This window comes from Phyllostomus discolor, chromosome 7 (genome assembly GCF_004126475.2).
Source record: "Phyllostomus discolor isolate MPI-MPIP mPhyDis1 chromosome 7, mPhyDis1.pri.v3, whole genome shotgun sequence".
Lineage (NCBI taxonomy): Eukaryota > Metazoa > Chordata > Mammalia > Chiroptera > Phyllostomidae > Phyllostomus > Phyllostomus discolor.
This window is the reverse complement of record NC_040909.2, coordinates 37078574-37099891: the sequence shown is the minus strand read 5'-3', so window position 1 is coordinate 37099891 and position 21318 is coordinate 37078574. Positions and strand designations below refer to the sequence as shown.

The following is a 21318-nucleotide window of genomic DNA, read 5'->3' as shown; positions in this document are numbered from 1 at the left end:
GTTTTAATTTGCATCTCTCTGATGGCTAGTGATGTTGAGCATCTTTTCATATGTCTCTGGTTCCTCTGTATGTCCTCCTTGGAGAAGTGTCTGTTCAGGTTCTTTGTCCGTTTTCAATTGGATTATCTGTCTTCCTGGTGTGGACTTGTGTGAGTTCTTTATATATTTTGGAGATAAAACCCTTGTCCAAGGTATTATTGGCAGATATATTTCTCCATACAGTTAGTTACCTTTTCATTTTGTTAGTGTTTTCTTTAGCCATGCAGGAGCTTTTAAATTTGATGTAGTCCCACTTGTTTACTCTTTCCTTTTTACCTCTTGCTCTAGGGGACCTATCGGTGAAAACACTGCTGCATGAAATATCTGAGATTTTCCTGGCTGTGTCCTCCTCTAGGACTTTTATGGTGTCGTGACTTATATTTAAGTCTTTTATCCATCTTGAGTTTATTTTTGTGTATGGTGTAAGTTGGTTGTCGAGTTTCATTTTTTGCATGTAGCTGTCCAGATCTCCCAACACCATTTGTTGAAGATGCAGTTTTTACTCCATCTTACGCTTCTGCCCCCTTTATCAAATATTAATTGACCATAGAAACAAGGGTTTATTTCTAGGCTCTCTACTCTGTTCCATTGATCTATATGTCTGTTCTTATGACACTACCAGACTGTTTTGCATTTGATCTCTTTTAATTACAGCTTTATTTACCAGCTTGTTCACCTCACTCAAGTCTAAGAAAAATTCTCCCCTTAAATTATGGTCCTTCTATCTCTTTCCTTTCACAGACAAATATCTCAAAACTGTAACCCATCTTCACAGCCTCCACTTCCTCACCACCCACTCACTACAGTAACTCTTCATAATCTGGCTTCCTCACAGGTCACCCGCCTGAAACCCACTCTTAATCACCAAGTCTGATGATGAATTCTTAGTTCTCACCTTCACTGACCCTTCTATCTGAACAAGTAATCATACAACTATACCTCCTTTACCAGAAACATTCTTTCCTTTAAGTTACCCAGACACTATCCTGGCACCTTCTGCTCTCTTTGCTTCTTCCTCTGGGACCTCTTCTTCCACAGAACTTGTAAGTATGGGTTTTCTCTAAGGTTTTATTTTTTATTTTGTCCTAAGAGCTGCAAGTGCTGCATAGTTTACAAAGTGCTTTCACATCCATTATCTCCTTTGTTCATCAGATCACTGCTCTGAGGCAGGCAGAGCTAGATTTATTATCCTCATCTCAAAAATGAGGAAGCTAAAATACAGAAATGAAGAGACATACTCAAAGCTGAATACCTAATGAATGCCAGAACTGATGGTCTTCACTTTTCTCCTTCACTGTGTACCTCTTCTCCCTTACAAATCTTGAGTCTATTTGCAACTGTCACCCATCTTAAGTTTCAGTCATGAACTGTCTATCAGGATTTTACATGTCAGACCTCAAGCTCATTCATTATGCCTTAAAGTGAACCACTTCTTTTGTCCTTCTCTTAACTTTTCTATTTCTCCAGACATGAAATCATGAAGACGACATATGACTCTTCCCTTTGTCTTTTCTTCTATAACCAATTCATTATCTTGCCCTTTGCAGTTTTTCTCATCTGTCCCTTCTTCTCTATTTCCATATTTCTTTTAGATCAGATCCATTCCCCTCACTGTCAACCCTGTTTATACAGCTAAACTACAACAGTCTCTTGATCTCTGTTCTCGCTCGCTCTCAGCCATTTGGCCCACAGATCATGGTCAATTCTTCACAAAACACTGTATTACCCTTACAGCTTCCAGGCTCAAAAACATTCAATGGACATACTTAAGCAACCTCAAACAGGCACACCTTTCATCAGGTGGTCCTACTCTATCTTTTTAACTTAGTTCCTATTATTCCCTTCCACAAACCTTCCAGTCAAATTACTACTTGCTGTTCTTTGGACACAACTTTCTGCTCTCCAATCTCAAAATGCCTCTTTTCTCTAATGCACTCTTTCCTCTGACTTGACTAACTGAGCTGGAGCAGAGCTTATTTGGCCTCCCCAATATCTACTGCATTTTACTACTGTGAGTACGTGTGTGTGTGTGTGTATTTTGTGTCTCTTGCTCCACTAGAGGACAGACACTGAACCTTATCTTTAAGATCAGCTCAACAAAGTGCACTCTGAAAGAATGTTTCAAGGCCTAAAAAGTATGTTTGTATATAGCAAGCAGGTCAAGGCCTGATTTTCAAGGACCATTTGCTTACTGCAAGTTTGTCCCTTCCTTGTTTTCTCCAGGCTAGATGTAACAGCCATTAGTAAATGTATAACAACTGAACTAAGTCCTTAGTCCTGGGAGTGGGAAAGTCTCATATTGTTTTATTTTTCCTTCTCCCCCCCACAATTCTTTGTATTTCAATTCTGGCATTTTCTTCAATCTGTGTTCCTTTATTAAAGTACAGTATTCAGGCATGGCTAGGTGTGCCCTCACTCTCTTCACTTGGAAATATCTAGAAAAATACACATGTGAAAGGAAAAGCACAAAGTACAGCTGTTTTTTTCAAATCTACTCTACGTGTTTATCTCAACTACAACATGTTCTACAGCTAGAACAGAATCTTTCAGAATAGAGAGGTTGAATTATTTTTACTTTTTCTGTGGTTTTCAATAAATAATATGAAAAAGGAGTCCTTTAACAAATTTAAGAAATGCTCCACAGCAAAGAACTCAAAGTACTGTATTTGGGGCAGCTTCCAGGCAGCTGAAGATCTCTCTGAAAATAAGCATGTGTCTGTACAATGTATTTTACAGTCTCAAAGCATTCTCACATTCAGGCATCAAAAAAACTCCATCAGTAAGGTAGGGCTGCTACTATTTTACAAAGTTATCCTTTCACAAAATAAGAAACTTGAGTCTCACATTTAATAATCTGTTTAAAGTCAACTGGGACTAGAACTCAGAACTGCCAAGTGATATCATACTTACTTCACTAGTGGTATTCAAAGAGCACTCTGCAGAAGAGTCCTGTGGCCACTATCTGTCAGGTGGGGTGCTGGATGAGGTAGGGGTTGTATGGGGATGGGTGTGGCACTGAGGATGACTTGGAAGTGGGTGTGTCCCTAGACCTCTCCATCCTCAAATCAATCAGAGCTCTGCCTTCATTTGTTCATTTATTGAGCCCCCACTGCATTGTACCATGGCTCTACTGCTTTCAGAAGAGAAATGCTTGGTTGCATTAGTTGGTAAAATGATTACAAAGGCCGTAATTTGAAAAAGAGAAGTTAATCAGCATTCAGTATTAAATATTCAATGTTAAATTTACATATAAAAAAAGTTACCTCAAAATAAAAGATTTCATTAAACTGCGGATTGCTTGTTTTCTTCTTTACTTTTGTCTTCTTTTGGTCATTCCTGTTCCAATGTGGTAGAGTTTTACCTTGTAGAACTTAACAGTACACAATTATAAAACATGCTATTTCCAACCAGGGAGCCTGACCTCTGTTTAATGTTAAGATGACTCAGGGAAAACACTGAAGTTGTAAATGTAAAAGTAGGGGCATGAGATAGATGTCTCTTAAACTCAAATCAAAGAATATACAAGTTTTGTGTATCTGATATCTATAGATCTATACATATATATCACACACATATATATGTGTGTGTATGTGTGTGTGTATATACACATACATATGTGTGCATGTGTGTGTGTGTGTGTATATATATATATATGTATATATATATATATACATCAAGACTGTATTCTTCTCTCTATGGCTATACCAGATTGACTGCCAAGCTTATGTTAGGGGGTCTTGATAAAACACTGTTATATAAGCAACCTAGAAGAAATAGTAGGAGGAAGACAATGAGATTCAGAGTACCTTTATCTATGTGGAAAAATACCCGAGGAACACAAAAAGCATTCTTAACTCAGTTTGCTTCTTGGGCTTTAGCTACAATGTGGCTTTATGAAAACCTTTTTATTTTGAAATAATTATAGATGCAGAGGTTACAAAGAAATGTATAGGGAAGTCCCACACAGCCTTTCCTCAGTCTCCCTCAATATTAGTATCTTATGCAATTATATTACAATATCAAAATCAACAGTGACTTTTTACAAAAAATTTATATGCCAAATAGGTTCTATCTGTATGTTAGTAAACAATTATACTTAAGAATTTGCCTGTCAGGTATAGATTATAAACAAAAAGAAAAAAAAAAACAAAACAGCTCTACAAGGTTAAATATTTTTAACACACAAACTAAATTCTTCTGATAGCGCAAATGTTATAGAATGGGTATCTATCTCCTCTTAAATATAAAACCATCTATAGTAATAATAGCATACTATTTATTATTTGAGCACCCCATGAGTACTAGGCACAGTGCTAGATATATACACACACACACACATTTCAAAGTGATTCAGTGATTTTCTAAAAAAATAAGAATACCTAGAAGAGCTTGAGGTTTCGGAAAAGGGGTGTGTGTGTGTATGTGTGTGTGTGTGTGTGGAATGATGGGTTTGTGTAAAGGGAATACTGTAATTTTTGTTTCCCGATTCTAGGAAAACTTCCAGTTGTAGATAAATTTCAGACTAACCAAGCTCTGAAAAGAACCATAATGAAATTACAAAATGCAAAATAGTACAAAGTACTATAGATTTCTCCATAAATTATCCTGAGTAATTTAAATCCATGACACAGTGCACCTCACCATGTTCTGGTACTTCAGCAGTCTGTCTACAGCTGGGAATTCTCTCTGCAGAGCACAGAAGTCATAAGAGCAAAAGCATTTCTGGTCCAGCGTTGCTTTCCAGATAACAACATAGAAACTGTTTTTTCCTGAGCTAGCATTTATCAAAACAGGATTTTACCTGTTATAAAACCTAAGACATTTGCCAGTAAGAAGGGTGATGATGAATAAAGAAGGTCAAGTTTATGTTTTAAAGTGCTCTTTAAGTACTATAAAACTGACGTCGTTCCCCACAGTCTAATAGGCTAGCAGATCTGAATGACACCTGTGTTCTTTCTATAAAAACAGGACCTGGTTGTTTACAAATATATAACAATTCACTAAAGATTTTTTCTCTCAAAGCATTACTTTGTGTCATAAATACTTATTTAGCATTTGCTCTTAGATCCTTACTTTTGGATCTAACTCTTATATCAAACTTTAAAACTTAAAAGTCATATGAGTCAACAAACATTACCTAGAAGGTCCCACTAGAGAAACTGTTGCATAAGGGTCACAGCTTTGTCCATTTATGAGAGGCAACCCATGGCATGCCTTGATGCTAAGGAAGAATAAAAGAAAATTAACATAACAATACTCAGATTAAAAAATATAAAACATTATCTTTAAATACAAAGTAACATATTCAATGGTTAAAAGTGCTTTCCACATGCCTGCAGTTGTACGCCTATATGCCACCTACCCCAAATGGATGCATGTATGCTTTTATTTCCTTATAGGATAAAGGATATTTAGCACACACATCTCCACCAAATATCTAACAAGGTACAATACACTAAAACTGCGACGGCTTCTAAAAAGGAAAAGAAAGCAGTGTGAACCTTAAAGGAGAAACTACAAAGCCAAGCCAGATCTATGGCGTCACATCCTCTGCTAAAGCATGAATGAGAAACAAGGAAACAACTGTGGTTTCCACTTAAAATCTGATTCATATATGGAGGGCAGGCCTCACATAGTTCTGGAGCCTTTTATTCTGATTCTCAGTAACAGCTCCTGCATCATTCTGTTGAAAATGTTTTAGCCAATAAAAACCAAGGGATCTAACCCACTCCATGGGTAAATAACTGGTCATTGGTATTTACAGAGATCATAGAATCTGACTTAATAACTTGCTTCTCAAATTTTCTCATTAAATATTACTGAGTTCATGAATTCAGTTTAACATCTCAGGGTCTGCATTTCCTAATGTCTAAGAGAAGCTCATGAGTGCTGCTGAAAAGTATTCTTTGTTGAAAGATGTGGGCTATTGAGCAACATCCTTATTTCTCTCCACAACCACAGATCATATATGTGATAAAGTACAAATGCCGTGCTGCCGAGTAAAGAAAGAAATGATAACATGACTCACTTCTATTACACTGGGTATCAAAACCAAATTTAAAAAATTTCTGAAACTAACCAAAGAAAGTGCAGGCCAAGATAATTATTCTGGTTATTAATGTAAGGCTTAGGTACAGTCAAACTTTCCCACTGTACACACTGTGTGAAACTTACACTTCTCGGGCTAAACCTCAGAACGATACCTGGCTTCTACATATCAATAGCATTTGCAGTGACTATGTATTTTCACAAAAATGAATCTAATTCTCACAACTGCCTTTGAGAAGAGTATCAAAGAGTGCCATTATGCCATTTTAAAGAAGTAAGGCTCGAAAAGGTTATGTGAGAAAGTAACAAATAAGGCTAACAAGGTAACACAAAATTTCTAAGTGTGCCAAGACTCAGCTTCTACTTTCTTCACTGTTTCTAAAGTCGTGTCCGTCACATTGCCATGGAGCCTGAATAGATGTATTATGCGCCCTAATAACCAAATTTATCTCAGGTAAACACTATGAGAAATCTTAGTAGAAAGGTACTAGAAATTATGAAGTAAAAAACAACTGAGAAAATGCAGCCGATACAAGTTTTCCAAAATACGACCCACAGCCACAACATAACTGAAGCAAAAGCATGGGGTCTATAAATATCACAGAAATACCAATTTTAAATGCCAAGAGGTAAAAATTGAGTTTTCTGAAAAAACAATAAATCATATACAGATACTTATGCGAAATATGAAATGTTATATTTCTAATACACAGGATACAACTACTTCGTGTTGGTAAAATCAAGCATTTTCACATCATAGCTGAGCAGAAAATACTGACAATAATCACAGCATACATTTATACATGCTTACATATCACATATAAAGCATTTGATTAATACATTTTTAATGAAATTACCAAGGAAAATACATTTAGTCCAAAGTAGTTTATAATAGAGTGATGTGAATCTTTTTCATAATTTTTAAAATTAAAAGTTACCTTCTTTTTTTACTTTATTTTTTTAAACATTTTAAAATCATTGATCAAGTACAGTTTTCTGCCTTTTCCCCCCACCCCTCCCAACCACCCCAGCTCTCCCTACCTCCCTCCCCTGTTTCTACTCCCCCTGCCCCGTTATTGTCCATGTGTCCTTTATAGAAGTTAATTCTATAGAGCTACAATGGAGTAACAGGAAATGGATTTACCCTCCCATCTGAAAAAAACTTTTTTTAAAAAAGGACAAGATCAGGAGCACAGGATAGCTGTGTCTGAGGAGGGAATAAAGGTCAGCCCTCCAAGTTTCCCAGCCTACAGTTATCTAGTTCTTCTGGGAAGAAGAGGGAGAACTTTTAGTCCAGGAAGGCCAAAGAAAAGTACCCAGGGCAGAGCCTGGGGAAGGAAAGCTGCACACTGAGAAAGAACCCTCTGGAGAGCTACAAGAATCCACCAGGAGTCTTCGGCTACGTGCTGATAAACACACCCATGTAAGGAAGCTACCTCAGGCTTGGGAAAAAGCCATCTGAAAAGATCAAAGGGAACAATTCCTGAAGCCCACAAACTGCTAGCAAGAAGTCTAACCAACCACACATACCCTGGTAATTCATGGGTGCTCCCTCAACAGTGGGGAAATATAAGCCCTACACTAAAGGCGAATTCTTGTTCCATCTAACAAAGCTTAAGAGCAAACCCCATAAGAATCAAACTGTTTCTAGGTAACTTTCCTGAGTCCTTAAGTTGCTGGATATTTTTGTATGTATTCATGTATTCATATGTATTTTGTATGTATTTATTTTTTATGGGAAGACAAATAAAAATATCCAGCAACTTCACAATGCTGAGCATCCAATAGCAAATAAGCAGAAACAAAAGAATCAAGAAAATATAACCCACAATGAAAAAGAAAAATCAGTAGCAACAGGACCAGTAATGACACAGATGATAGAATTAGTAGATAAGGATATTAACAACATATTATAACTATATTCATATGTTTGGTAGAGACAGAAAAGACATTAAAAATTTGAATTCTAGAGATGAAAAACACAGGTCTGACAAAAACATGCTGATGGGAGTAACAGAAGATTAGAATAATGAAACTAAAAGGTAATGTAAAAAAATATAATGAAGATTAAAAAAATTTAGATGTGGCAGAAGAAAAGGTTAGTTGACACAAAGATACAGCAATAAACTGATATTAATAGATGTGTAAATGGTCTAAACATGCCAATTAAAAAACAGATTTTTCAGATTGAACAAAAAGAAGATTATATGCTACCTACAAGAAATTCATTTTAAATAGAAAGATAAAATTAGGTTAAAAGTAAAAGAATGAAAAAATATGTTAATATTTAAAAGAAAGTCCATTAACTGGTTGATAACAATGCAAATGTCCACCAGTAGGACTCTGAATAAACTATACTAAATCACTGTTAGAATTCTACGTAGTTGTCAAAAGAATAAGGTAATCTCTATTCTCTAATTACTCTGATATGAAGTGATTTTTCAGGATACATTAGTAAGTGAAAAAAGAGGAAGTTGCAGAAGATGACACTGTGTAAGAATCAGGTGGGAAACACAAATATATTTATTTATATGTGTGTATGTGTATTTGCTTATATTTTCAAAAATAATGAAAAGTAAAACCAAAACTTTTAAATATCGGTGTAAGGAGGCTACAAGATTGGAAATGGATGTGATATTTCTCCAAATATATCTTATATAAGTTCTGATTTTGGAAACATAAAAACTTTTACATTTCAAAAGTAAAATTAAACCTAAGCAATCCTTAATAAAAACCCGAGAAAACTACTAAAAAGAAAAAGAATGAATTTCAAGGGACTAAAACACAATGTATTAGATTCTATATCCTGAGTGATGTGTATTCTTAGAACAAACAACAGAGAAGTCTCTTAAACTTCATTCATTTACCTACCTGTCGGTGGTAATATTGGTATCATATTGAATCTATTTTCTGTATCTTATAATATATAAAAGACAAATAAGTTATTAATGCCAGGAATTAAGATGTTCAATTAAGAGGAAAGAGATACAAATATAAAATGAAATTTATATTAGAACTTTTATAATATTAAATTTGAATTAGTAACATAAAAAAAGGAATGAGAAAGATAGTCAGAGTGGTTATATTAATATCAGACAAAGTAGATTTCACAACAAAGGATAATATTACCAAAGTTAAAAAGGGTCATTTTATTACAATGAAGAGGTCAACTTATCAAGAGGAAAACAATCCTAAACATTAAGCTCCTAACAACAGAGCCACAAAAAAACTGATAGAACTTCAGGGAGAAACAGACCTGACATAGCTAACATTTATAAAAAAATAGTCTTTGAGGGCAAAGAACAAGTCTTGGTAAATTTGAAAGTACTCACATCATATAAAATATGTTAACAGTAGAATTAAATTAGAATTAACCACCAACAAAAATCTCCTGAAAAACTCTCAAGTATTTGGAAACAACTCACCTCTAAATAATCTATAGGTTGAAAAATGAAACAAAAGAAAAATTATAAAGTATTTTGAACTGAATGAAAATTAAAATTCCTATCAAAAATTTTGAAATATAGCTAAAGTAGTATTTAGACAATGAATAGACCTAAATTACTATATTAGGAAAGTAGAAAGATTTCCAATTACTGACCTCAGTCAACATCACAAGAAAATTAAAAAAGAGCAAATTGAACCTAAAGTAAATAAAAGTAATGAAGAGTGGAAATCAATAAATTACAATAGAATGTAAAAAAATACACAAAAATCAGTGAAATCAAAAGCCTTTTTTTTAAAGAAGGCCATTAAAATTGATAAACCTCTATCAGGAGTGTCCAACTTTGGTGTCTCTGTGTCACACTGGGAGACGACGAGTTACCTTGGGCCATATATTAAATATACTGTGACACAAAATCACAAAAAATCTCATAATGCTTTAAGTAAATTTATAATTTTGTATTGGGCCACAATCATAGCCATCCTGGGCTGTATGTGGCCCATGGGCTGCAGGCTGGATACCCCTGCAGCTAGACTAATTAGGGAAAAAAAGAGTAAGACACAGATTATCAATATTAGGAATGAGCAACATGACATCACTATAAAGTCTACAGATATATTTTTTTAGATTTTTAAAAAGATATTATTTATTTATTTTTAGAGAGAGAGGAAGGGAGGGGAGGAGAGGGAGAAGAACATCAATGTGCAATAGATACATCAATTGGTTGCCTCTCACATGCCTCCAACCAGGGACTGGCCCACAATCCAGACATATGCCCTGACTGGGAATTGAACCAGTGAACTTTCAGTTCGCAGGCCAGCAATAAATCCACTGAGCTGTACCAGCCAGGGCAAAGTCTACAGATATTAAAGGAAAAAAGGAATAACTTGAAGAACTTTATGCTAAAGAATTTAGCAAATTAGATTAAAAGGTCAAATTCCTTGAAAGATACAAGCTACCAAAGATTACTTTTTTAAAAATCTGAATAGCTATGTAACTTTTTTTTTTTAAAGATTTTATTTATTTATTTTTAGGGAGGGAAGGGAGGGAGAGAGAAGAGAGAGAGAGAGAGAGAGAGAAACATCAATGTGCGGTTGCTGGGGGTTATGGCCTGCAACCCAGGAATGTACCCTGGCTGGGAATCGAACCTGGGACACTTTGGTTCCCAGCCCGCGCTCAATCCACTGAGCTACGCCAGCCAGGGCTGGCTATGTATCTTTTAAAGAAACTGAATTCCTGGTTAAAAACTTTCCTACCAGCAAACAAACAAAACAAAACACTTCAAGTCCAGATGGTTTCACTGGTGAATTCTTGCACTAATCATGTAAAGAATAAATTATATAAATATATATATTCTTAGGAACAGAAGGGAACTTTCCCAATCTAATAAAGGACTGCTAACATCATAATTATAAAAACTGAATGCTTCCCCCCTAAGATAAGGTACAAGACAAAGACATTTGCTCTCACACTTCTATTCAACATTATACTGGAGGTCCTAGCAAGTGCAATGAGGCAAGAAACAGAAATATAAGGTAACCACATAGACTGAAAAAGAAATAGAACCATTCATAGATGACATGATTGTCTATGTAGAAAATCCTATGGTATACATAAAAAAATCTAGTAGAACTAACAAGTGAATGTAAAATGGTTGCAGGATGCAATTTTTTAAAAAAATGTCTATATACGAGCAACAACCAACCATATATTTAACCTCTCCCTCTTCTCTCTCTCTGCCTGTTTCTCATACAAAATTCACTGCCTGGACTTCATGTGACTCTACACCTACCTAATTTGTCTATTTTTCTCTCCAAATTTCTTGATCTACCATTCACTCTGCACCCTACTGAAATGTAGTTTCTTCCTACATTTGTCAAGTCCAGATAGTTTCAAGTCCTATGGAAACTCTCCTCATTAAGGTCCCCTGAGTGTCAAATACTACCCATATTTTTCAGGGCTCTTCTTATTAGACTTCTTGGGTACATGCAATACTTCAAATCACCCTCTCCTTGAAATTCTCTTCTGTCTTTGTCTCCTTGGCCCTCACTCTCCTAATGTTCCTCATATCATCTAGCACCTTCATGTTTTCCTCACATACTAAACTAACTATTCTACCTCTTGGGCTGAATCTGTTCTCATCAACTGCTCTCTTTTACTAGATAACTACCTTTCAGCCTATTTCTATCTATCTATTCTTTTGGCTAAACTACCATCATCTTTACATTTCCATATGAGATCTCCCCAGAGTTTTACATTTTTATACCCAAATGCCTGATGGAAATCTCCACCTAGATGTTCAGAAGCAGCCAAAATTGAACTCACTACCACCTTATTAAAGCAACTCCACCTCCCCAGCATTTTCCCTTTGTTGCAAACACCACCATCCACCTAGTAACACAATCTAGAAATCTAGGAAACACATTGAAATTGCTTTTTCTTCCTTACTTTCTATATCTAATTAGTAAGTTTTGGTGATTCTACTATTTAAATATTTCTTCTTCTGTCCTCTTTTCTCATATCTATAGCTATTGTTCTGGTGCAGAATCTGTCATTGTTCATTTGAAAATTCACCTCCTAGTTTATATACTTAACTTGTCACAAATCTGATCTTTCTAAAATTCAGTTTGTTCATATTACTGTACTGTCTGAAGTCTTCCAATAGTTTCATAAGCTCATATATAAGTTCCATAAGCTCATACGGTACATAAGAGCCTCCAAGATTGAGTTCCAGCCTATTTCACCAATTTCTGACCAATCTTTGACTCAAGCTTCAGATACAAAGTAACATCAAACTGCTTCTGTTTAACACTCACCATACTGTTTCTTGCCTCCATACTTTTGCCTATTATTCTTTGCTTGCTTCTGGAGAAAAGAAAAATCTCCCTTTTTCTAGGCTAGCTACTTTCTATTCGTCCTTTAAGACAAATGTTACAAGACAAATTTTGTCTTGTTCCTCTAAGACAAAATGTCTTAGTTCATTTAGTTGTTTCAAAGATTTATTTAACGCCTGTTAAGTGTCAGGCAGGGGGTGATAAGGTGAATAAGACAAACATGGTCCATGACCTCATGGAGCTTAAAGTCCACTTGAAGAAACAGATGACAAGCAATAAAGAAAAAAAAATAGTAATGGCAAAGAGCAATGTTATGAAGAAAGAACAGAACGCCCTATTTTAGAATAAGTGGTATTTAAGCTGAAATTTGAAGAATGAGAAGGAACCAGCTAGAAAAAGAATGGTCACGAGGCATTCCAAGCAAAAAGATCAGCAGACACAGAGAGCTTTGAAGTGGAAGAGTATGTCACATTTGAGGAATTCAGAGAAGGACAGCAAGCATATGGACAAGAAGAGGCATGCCGCAAGATGAACTCAGAGGCAGGCAGGGTCAGAACACGCTAGATCTTGTGAGCCAAGATAAGGGACCTGCACTTTATCCTAAATGCGATGGAAAATCACTAAGTGTTTGAACAGGGTAATGACATGATTTAATTCGTTTTAAAAGATTACACTAGGTTGCTATAAAGAAAACGGATTGCAGAGTGGAAGAACAGCTAAGAATCCATTACAATAGTTAAGAAATGGTTGGCAGTTTGAAATAAGGACATGTCAGTAGCTATTACTAAAACTTAGAGAGTCCAAAAAATGTTATAGAATGAATAAGAAGTGGATCCAATGTGTGGAGAGAGATTTTAAATGATTCCCAGAATTCTGGCTGGAGCATTAAATGGATGGTGGTACCATTTGCTAAGGCTGTGAGGAAGGAGCTGGATAGATAGGAGAATCAATGCTTCAGTTTTAAATGTGTTAAATTGCATTGTTGTAAGACATTAGTGAAGCTGCCAAAAAACAAGTAAACATATGAATTTGGAGCTTAGAAAGAAAAACCTGGGTTGAATGCACAAGGTGTAAATAAACAATTCTTAAAAGCTTTTTTTGAGATAATTTCTGACTTTCAAAAGTTGTAAAAATAGAGTTTCTGTATATCCATCACTAACACTCAATGTTAACATTTTTTTAAAAATCCTCACCCGAGTATATGTTTGCTGAAATTAGAGAGAAAGGAAGCAAGCGAGGGAGGAAGAGAGGAAAGGAGAGGGGAAGGGGAGGGAGGAAGTGAGGGGGAAGTGAGGGAGAGACACAGAGAGACAAAGAGACAAAGAGAGAAAGAGACAGAGACAGAGAAAGAGGCATTGATGATAGAACCTGCAACCTAAGTATGTGCCTGAACTGGTCACTGAACCCTCAACTTTTTGGTGAATGGGATGATGCTCCAACCAACTGAGCCACCTGGCCAGGGCCCAGTGTTAACATTTTCTGTAGCCAAGTAGATTTATAGAAACAGAAAACTAATGACCAAAGTAGATTTATAGAAACAGAAAACTAATGGCATAATTAGTTAATAACAATATTAATTACTCTATAGACCTTACTCCAATTTCACCAATGTACCTTTCCCCAGTCCACGATGTAATAGGATCTCACATTGCATGCAGTTGTCATGTGTTCCTAAAATAGTTCCTTTGTTTTCCTTCTCTGCCCCATGATCTTGCCAGAATTAGCCAGTTCCTTTGTAAAATATTCCTTAATTTGAATTTGTCTGATGCTTGCTCATGATTAGATTGAAATTATGCATTTTGGTGTCTTTTGCAATTCATCATACAAGCAGGTACTGGGCGTCTCCTTACAGGTGATATTAACTTTGATCACTCAGTTAAGGTGGTATCTATCAGACATCTTGTGTGGATATTCTTCGAAACTATGCATATATATGCTGTTTGTCATCATACTTATGCTCACTTTTTTTAGCAACTGTAGGTGATTTGTCCTTGCACTATTACTGTAGTGCTTGCCGATGATGATTTATATTTCTACCACTTGTCCTACCATTCATTAATTAAATTCTATTATAAGAAAAAGCAGTCCTTCTCCTCCATGTGTATTTATTTGTTTATAGCAGTACCAACTCACAGATATTTATTTTATTGTACAGGTTTTAATCCATCATTATCATTACTCATTTTGATGCAAAAATCATCTCAGACTTGGGTATCTGGGAGCTTGTTCAAGTTGGATTCAAAGTCCTCTCTATGTGCCCTCATTATTTTTTAAGCACTTCTTTACATTCTCCATAAATGCTCTGGGCTCATCTTATATCTTCTCTACCCAAGCCTTGAAATCAGTCTCTGCTGAAAAGAAGTCCAGTTTCTTTTTATTGGAGCAGCTCTGTCTAATACTGTAGTCATTAGCCACTTGTTATTTAAATTTAATTAAAATCAGACAAAATTAAAAATTCAATTTTTAGTAGTATTAGCCATATTTCAAGTTTTCAATAGCCATACATCCTAGTGGCTACTGTATTGGACAGTTAAGATACAAAACATTTTCATCACCAGAGAAAGATCTATCAGTATTGCTGATTGGGGAATGATATTTAGAAACCAAGATATGGGCACTAAGTATGCTCAATTGTATTGGAGTAACACTGTTTCTAGGCCTTCTCAGTGAACATAGCAAGTGTGTACACACACACACACTTATATTTATTAGACCATTTTACTTTGAGAAGTCTGTCTTCAAAGGGCAACAGAGAAATGGGGATGGTAGCTGGGAGAGAGAGATAGGGATGAGGTCTTGAGAGGCATATCTTTTAGGATGATGATAACAATCTAAAAGAGAGGGTAAAGTAAATGAAATGGAAGAAGGGATATTTGCAGGAGCAAAGTTTTTGAGTAGGGAAAACAAATGGAATCCAGAGCTCGGATGGAAATAATCACTTCTAATAAGTAAAGGGGCACCTCCCCTACTATAACATAAGGACAAAAAGACGGGTGCCAATACAAGTTTGCAGATTTGTATTTAGGAAGACACGACCAATTTATAGTCTGTAGTAATGGAAAAGCTCATTGGTGCATTTAGAGAAGCATAGCAAAACTCCAGGACAGTTATAAGCACCCACGTAAGGTTGTGGTCATGAATGTAAAGTAAAAACAGTCTGTGTGGTTTTTTCTCCAGCAATATTCAGATTCAATACGGGTTGAACACAGAGGCAGAGGTTAAGTTCATTCATATTAGGATTCTCCCAGATAAATAAGAGGGAGAAAGAGAAGAGCAGAAGATTTAGGGAACCTGCAAGAAAATGATTATAGTGACAGATGATTTAAAAAACGATGTAAAGGGAAGTGAAAATAGGAGTGGGAAAGAAGGTGGTAAAGACCAGTAGATCATGGTATTACTGATGTACAAGAATGCTCCAGTGTGGAGCTTCTAGGTCTACAGGATAATAGTTACTGCTAAAATAGGACTCTTTTGCTCTGGCTGGTATGGCTCAGTGGATTGAACACTGCCTGTAAACCAAAGGGTCACCGGTTCAATTCCCAGTCATGGCACACTCCTGGGTTGCAGGCCAGGTCCCCAGTAGGGGGCCTGTGAAAGGCAACCACACAGTGATGTTTCTCTCCCTCCCTTTACCCTCTCTAAAAATAAATAAAATCTTTAAAAAATAAATAAAATTAGAATCTTTCCATACATTATCCCCAAAACTTTAAGTTTAACAAGGAGCACAAAGCAAACAACACTTGAAACCATGTCTTCAAGTGTTACTAAAACACAGAATACCAAACTTCGAAATACCTTTCAAGTTGAGAAAGAAACAATAAATCCCATAAGGCTACTACTGGCATTCTGTTGCTGCAAGTCAGTGAGTATGGACAAAGGAGGCTTAAGTGAAAATGAATAGAAAAAAGAAATAATAGACAAGCATACATTCACATAAAAACCTGTTTGTGATTTATAGCAGCTTTCTTTATAGTAGTCTCAAATGGAAAATAATTTAAATATCCATAAACTGAAGAATGAACAAACAAGTTCCATACAATAGAATACTACTCATAAACAAAATGAAATTAACTGGTTTCCAGTTTTAGGACAAGATGAAGTAGATGCATGCTTCCCTATTCCTCCTACTAAGTATAGCTAAAAACTCTGAACATTATATAAAAACCAACACAAGAAACTCTTTATAGGTGAAGAGAAGATAAACCAAGTAGAAATCTTGGGACCCAAGAAAAGATACAGCGATAAGCTCCCTGGGCTTTCTTTAAATAGTAGCCCGCCACCCCCTCACCTCGGCCTTGAGGGACACATTCCAAGACCCCCAGGCAGATGCCTGAAACCATGGATAGTACTGAATCCTATATGTACTATGCTTTCTTCTATACATACATACCTATGATAAAGATTAATTTATGAATTAGGCAAGAGGTTATCAGCAATAATAAAATAGAACCATTATAATCAAATACTGTAATAAAAGTTATATAAATGTGGTCTCTCTCTTCTCAAACTAGCATGAATTTATTTTACCTTCTTCACAACTTCACAGAAGATTCGTTCTTACTGTGGATCTTAGCAACCTCAGCATACAATTTTTTTCTTTCCTTATTAAGTATAGAACTTTCACCTTTTCACTTAAAAGAAGCACTTTAAGGATTCTCTCTGGTGTATCAAAATTGCCAGCATTACTACTCTTGTGCTTTGGGGGCCATTGAGTAAAATAAGGGTTACTTGGACATAAGCACTGCAATATCGAGTCAGTCGATCTGATAACTGAGACAGCTACTAGGTGACTAACGGGTGGGTAGCATATACAGTGGACAAAGGGATGATTCACATTCTGAGCTGGGTGGAGCAGGACGGTGTGAAATTTTACCATACTACTCAGAACTGTGTGCAATTTAAAACTTATAAATCATTTATTTCTGAAATTTTTAATTGAATATTCATGAACTGTGGTTGGAAGTGCGTATCCAAAACCACAGAAAGTAAAACCACAGATAAGGGGGAATACTGTACTTTACATATCCCTGGCTGAGTAGCAGAGAAGCTACCAACCCGGAAACACCATTGAGCATAAACAAAAAATGCCGTGAGAGAAACCCAATTCTCTGTAGCAAAAGGACCAGGAACTAGGCAACTTAGCAAGACAGAAACCACTTCCAGACAATAACCATCTATTCTAATCATGAAAAAAGCTGTGGCTCCATCCTTACCCCACCAACAAAGGCCAAAGGTTGAGGAGAGAATCTAGACTTAGTAAGCCCCTTCCCCCGAAAGTGTCAACAGAAACCACCCGGGGAACCTGGCTTTCCATCCCCAGCTAGTAGCAATAAGGCACTACCCCCAACCCCATGCCAGGGTGGTATCCAAGAAGGCTGAGTGGAAAGGCAAGGGTAACTAATTGCTCCCAACAATGGTGTTGGTGGAGGGCACAAACAGTAAGAGGCACTTCCCCTAGCCCAGAGAGATTCCCACAGGCGAGGACCAAGGGCAGCCTCAACTACTCCATTCAGCATAAACAAAGAACACTTCTCAAGGAATATCAACAGATGTGAAGTCAGGAACCTAACTTCTACCTCTACTTGATGAGAATGAGTAAGTACTCCTCTTACCCCACCAGCAGAGTGTAAGAAAAATCTGGCTAAAACGATTTAAATGAGATCCAGAGTCTCATAACATAATACCCAAAATGTCCAGAATAGAGAAAACTACTCATCATACCAAAAAAAAAAATAGGCGATCTTCAACTTCAATGAGAAAAGACAATCAGCACATGCCAACACTGAGATAACATGGATGTTGATTAATCTGGCAAGAATATAAAAGCAGCCATCATAAAAATGACTTAATGAGAAATTTTGAACATTTGAAATAAATAAAAAAACAAAGTTTCAGCAAAAAAGATAAATTCTCACCAAAGAAATAAAAGATACGAAGAACAAAATGGAAATTTTAGAACTTAAAAATACATAACAACAACAAAAAAAACCCAAAAACAAACACCTCCATAAATGTGCTGATATCAGAATGAAGAGGATGGAGGAAGAAAACAGTGAGCTAGGAGACACAGCAATAGAAATTACCCAAAATCAAAAACAGAGGGAAAATAGACTGGGGGGGCGGGGGGAAGATAAGAGCCTCTGGAAGCTGTGGGACTATAACAGAATATCTAACATTCAAGCCACTGAAGTCTCAAAAAGGAAAGAAGGATGGTAAAACTGATAAAGTATCGGAAGAAATAATAGCTGAAAATATCCCAATTGTGGCAAAAGACATATTTTATATTCAAGAGGCTGGATGGATGCTAAACAGTATAAACTGAAAGAAATCTATGCCAAGATATACCGCAGTCAAGCTAAAACATAGAAATTAACAAAGAAAAAATCTTGAAAGTAGCCTGAGAGAAAGAGCACGTTACCTGCATAGAAAAAAACAATGTGACTGACAGTAGATTTCTCATCAAAAAACATGAGGCCAGAAGGAAGCGGTACATTTTCTTTTTTAAAGAACTGTCACCCAAAAGTTCTATATCCCATGAAAATATCCTTCTAGAATGAAGAAAAAAATCAAGACAGTCTCAGATGAAGGAAAACTAAGAAGAAGTATCACCAGCACACACCTACCCTAAGAAAAGAGAAATTCTCTAAATGTAAAGATAGAGGTCCTGGCTCGTGTGTGCTCAGTGGATGGAGTGCCAGCCTGTGAATGACCAAAGGGTTGCGGGTTAGATGCCCAGTCAGGGCACATACCTGGGTTGCAAAGCCAGGTCCCCAGTAGGGGGTACGTGTGAGAGGCAACCACACGTTGAATTTTCTCTCCCTCTCTTTCTCCTTCCCCTCCCCTCTCTCTAAAAATAAATCTTTTTAAAAAAGATAGTGGATAAAAGAAGGAATAGCAAAATAATAGAAAGAAGAAAGATAAGAAAAGGTCAAATATGGGCAAATACAACTTTCTAACATTTCTAAATTTTGTTAAATGGCTGAAGCAAAAATTATAAAACTGATGTGGTTCTCAAGGTTATGTAGAAGAAACATTTAAGACAATTGTATTACAAGTGGTGAATGTTAAGGATTTAAAAGAAGGTAAGATTTCTACACTTTGTTCTAACCTAGTAAAATGTCAACACATAGACTGATGTTATACATGTACAATGTAATACCTAAAGCAACCACTAAAAGTATACAAAAGAAATACCTATAGATTGAAAAACACTACAGATAAATCAAAAATGAAATTCTAAAAAATGTTCAAGTAACCCAAGAAAAAGAAAACACAGAAGGAACAGAAAACAAAAAAATAAGGCAACCAATTTAAGCCTAATATATCAATAATTACATTAAAAATAAATGGTATAAACTAATGGTATATTAACTAAGTAAATAAGACAGAGCTTAGCAGAGTAGACTTAAAAAGTGACCCAACTACATTCTATCCATAAGAAACTCACAAACAGTTGGAAGAATGTGACTGCAAAAAGCCAATCTCAAAGGTCACATACTTAGAAGGTCCCATTACGTAACATTCTTGAAATGACAAAACTTTAGATGTGGAGACAGATTAGAAGTTGCCAAAGGTTAGGGATGGTGGTGGGGAAAGGAGTGGATTATAACTATAAAGAAGTCATATGAGGAAGATGTTTATAGTGATAGAATAGTTCTATATTTTTATTGTGGTGGAGGTTTACACAGATCTATACATGTGATGAGATGATATATAATATACTGTATATTGTACAAGGCCAATTTCCTGGTTTCTGTATTGTATTATAATTACATAAGATATAACCATTGAGGGAAACTGAGTGTAAGACACAGAACCCCTCTGTACTTCATAATTTCTTATAATCTGTGATTATCTCAAATGAAAAAATGTTTATAAATAAAATCAAACTGCCAGAGTTCAAATATAGACTCTATCACTCCCTACATGAACTTGGGCTTATTTAACTAATCTGTATATAATTTTATCATTGGAAAATGAGGATAACAGTATCTATCAAGTTATGACAAGAAAAAAAAGGAAATACCTAAGAAAGGTTAAACTATTGATATATGCAACAATGTAGATGAATTTTAAAAGCATTATGTTAACTTAGTGAAAGAAGCCAGACACAAAAGACTATATATTATATGAATCTGTTCATATGACATTTTGGAAAAGGCAAAACTACAGGAATAGAAATCAAGTTACAGGGAGCAGGGACTGAATAACATTTGTGAATAATGCTATTTGGTATACTTTGGACTTTTGAAGTCATGCTAATATTATTCTACATATTCAAGAAATAAAAGTAAACCAAAAAGGATGGGGGAAAACATTAAACTGAATACAAACCAACCAACCCAATCCTACTAGTTGTATTTCAAATATATAACATAACAAACTGAGCAGAGGGAGTGCTGCGAAGAGGGACTAACCCAAATATTTTCATTGTATATTGTCAGTCTAAGGGCAGAAACCTGGAAATACAGCTTTAACTATTTTTTTTGTTAGGGAAATCCAAATTGAAAAGTAACTGGTCTGTATTCTTCAAAAATCTTAATACCATGAAAGACAGACAAAAGCTAAAACCAGCACAGCTTAAGAAGATTAAGGAGATTGACAACAAATGCAATATGTGCTCTTAAACTAAATTCTTCCTGGAGAAAAACAAAATGTCCTAAAGGTCATTACTGGAACAGTTGACCAAAGTAAAATATAGTAACTGTAGATTAATATACTGAATACAATAACTATAGATTATACTTTTACTTTAACAATGTTGTATTTCCTGAGTTTGGTAACTCTACTACAGTACTTAAGAGAGTACCTTTATTCTTTCGGAAAATAAGCACTGATATAACTAAGGGTCATGATATACTCATATGTAACATTTGAAAAGAGTTCAGAAAAAATTAATTAAGTAAATTAGAAGTGGTACTTAGTGTACATATTAAAATACTAAATATAAGT

At 35.7% G+C, this 21318-nt stretch overlaps 1 protein-coding gene across 1 annotated transcript in view; it reads right to left on the bottom strand.

The window, feature by feature from the left end:
* RASA2 (RAS p21 protein activator 2) overlaps positions 1-21318 on the bottom strand; it is a 123567-nt gene that overhangs the window by 46096 nt on the left and 56153 nt on the right. The window contains 2 exon segments of the mRNA XM_036030739.1: positions 3303-3375; positions 5177-5260. Of these exon segments, the coding sequence (XP_035886632.1) occupies positions 3303-3375; positions 5177-5260 (157 nt within the window).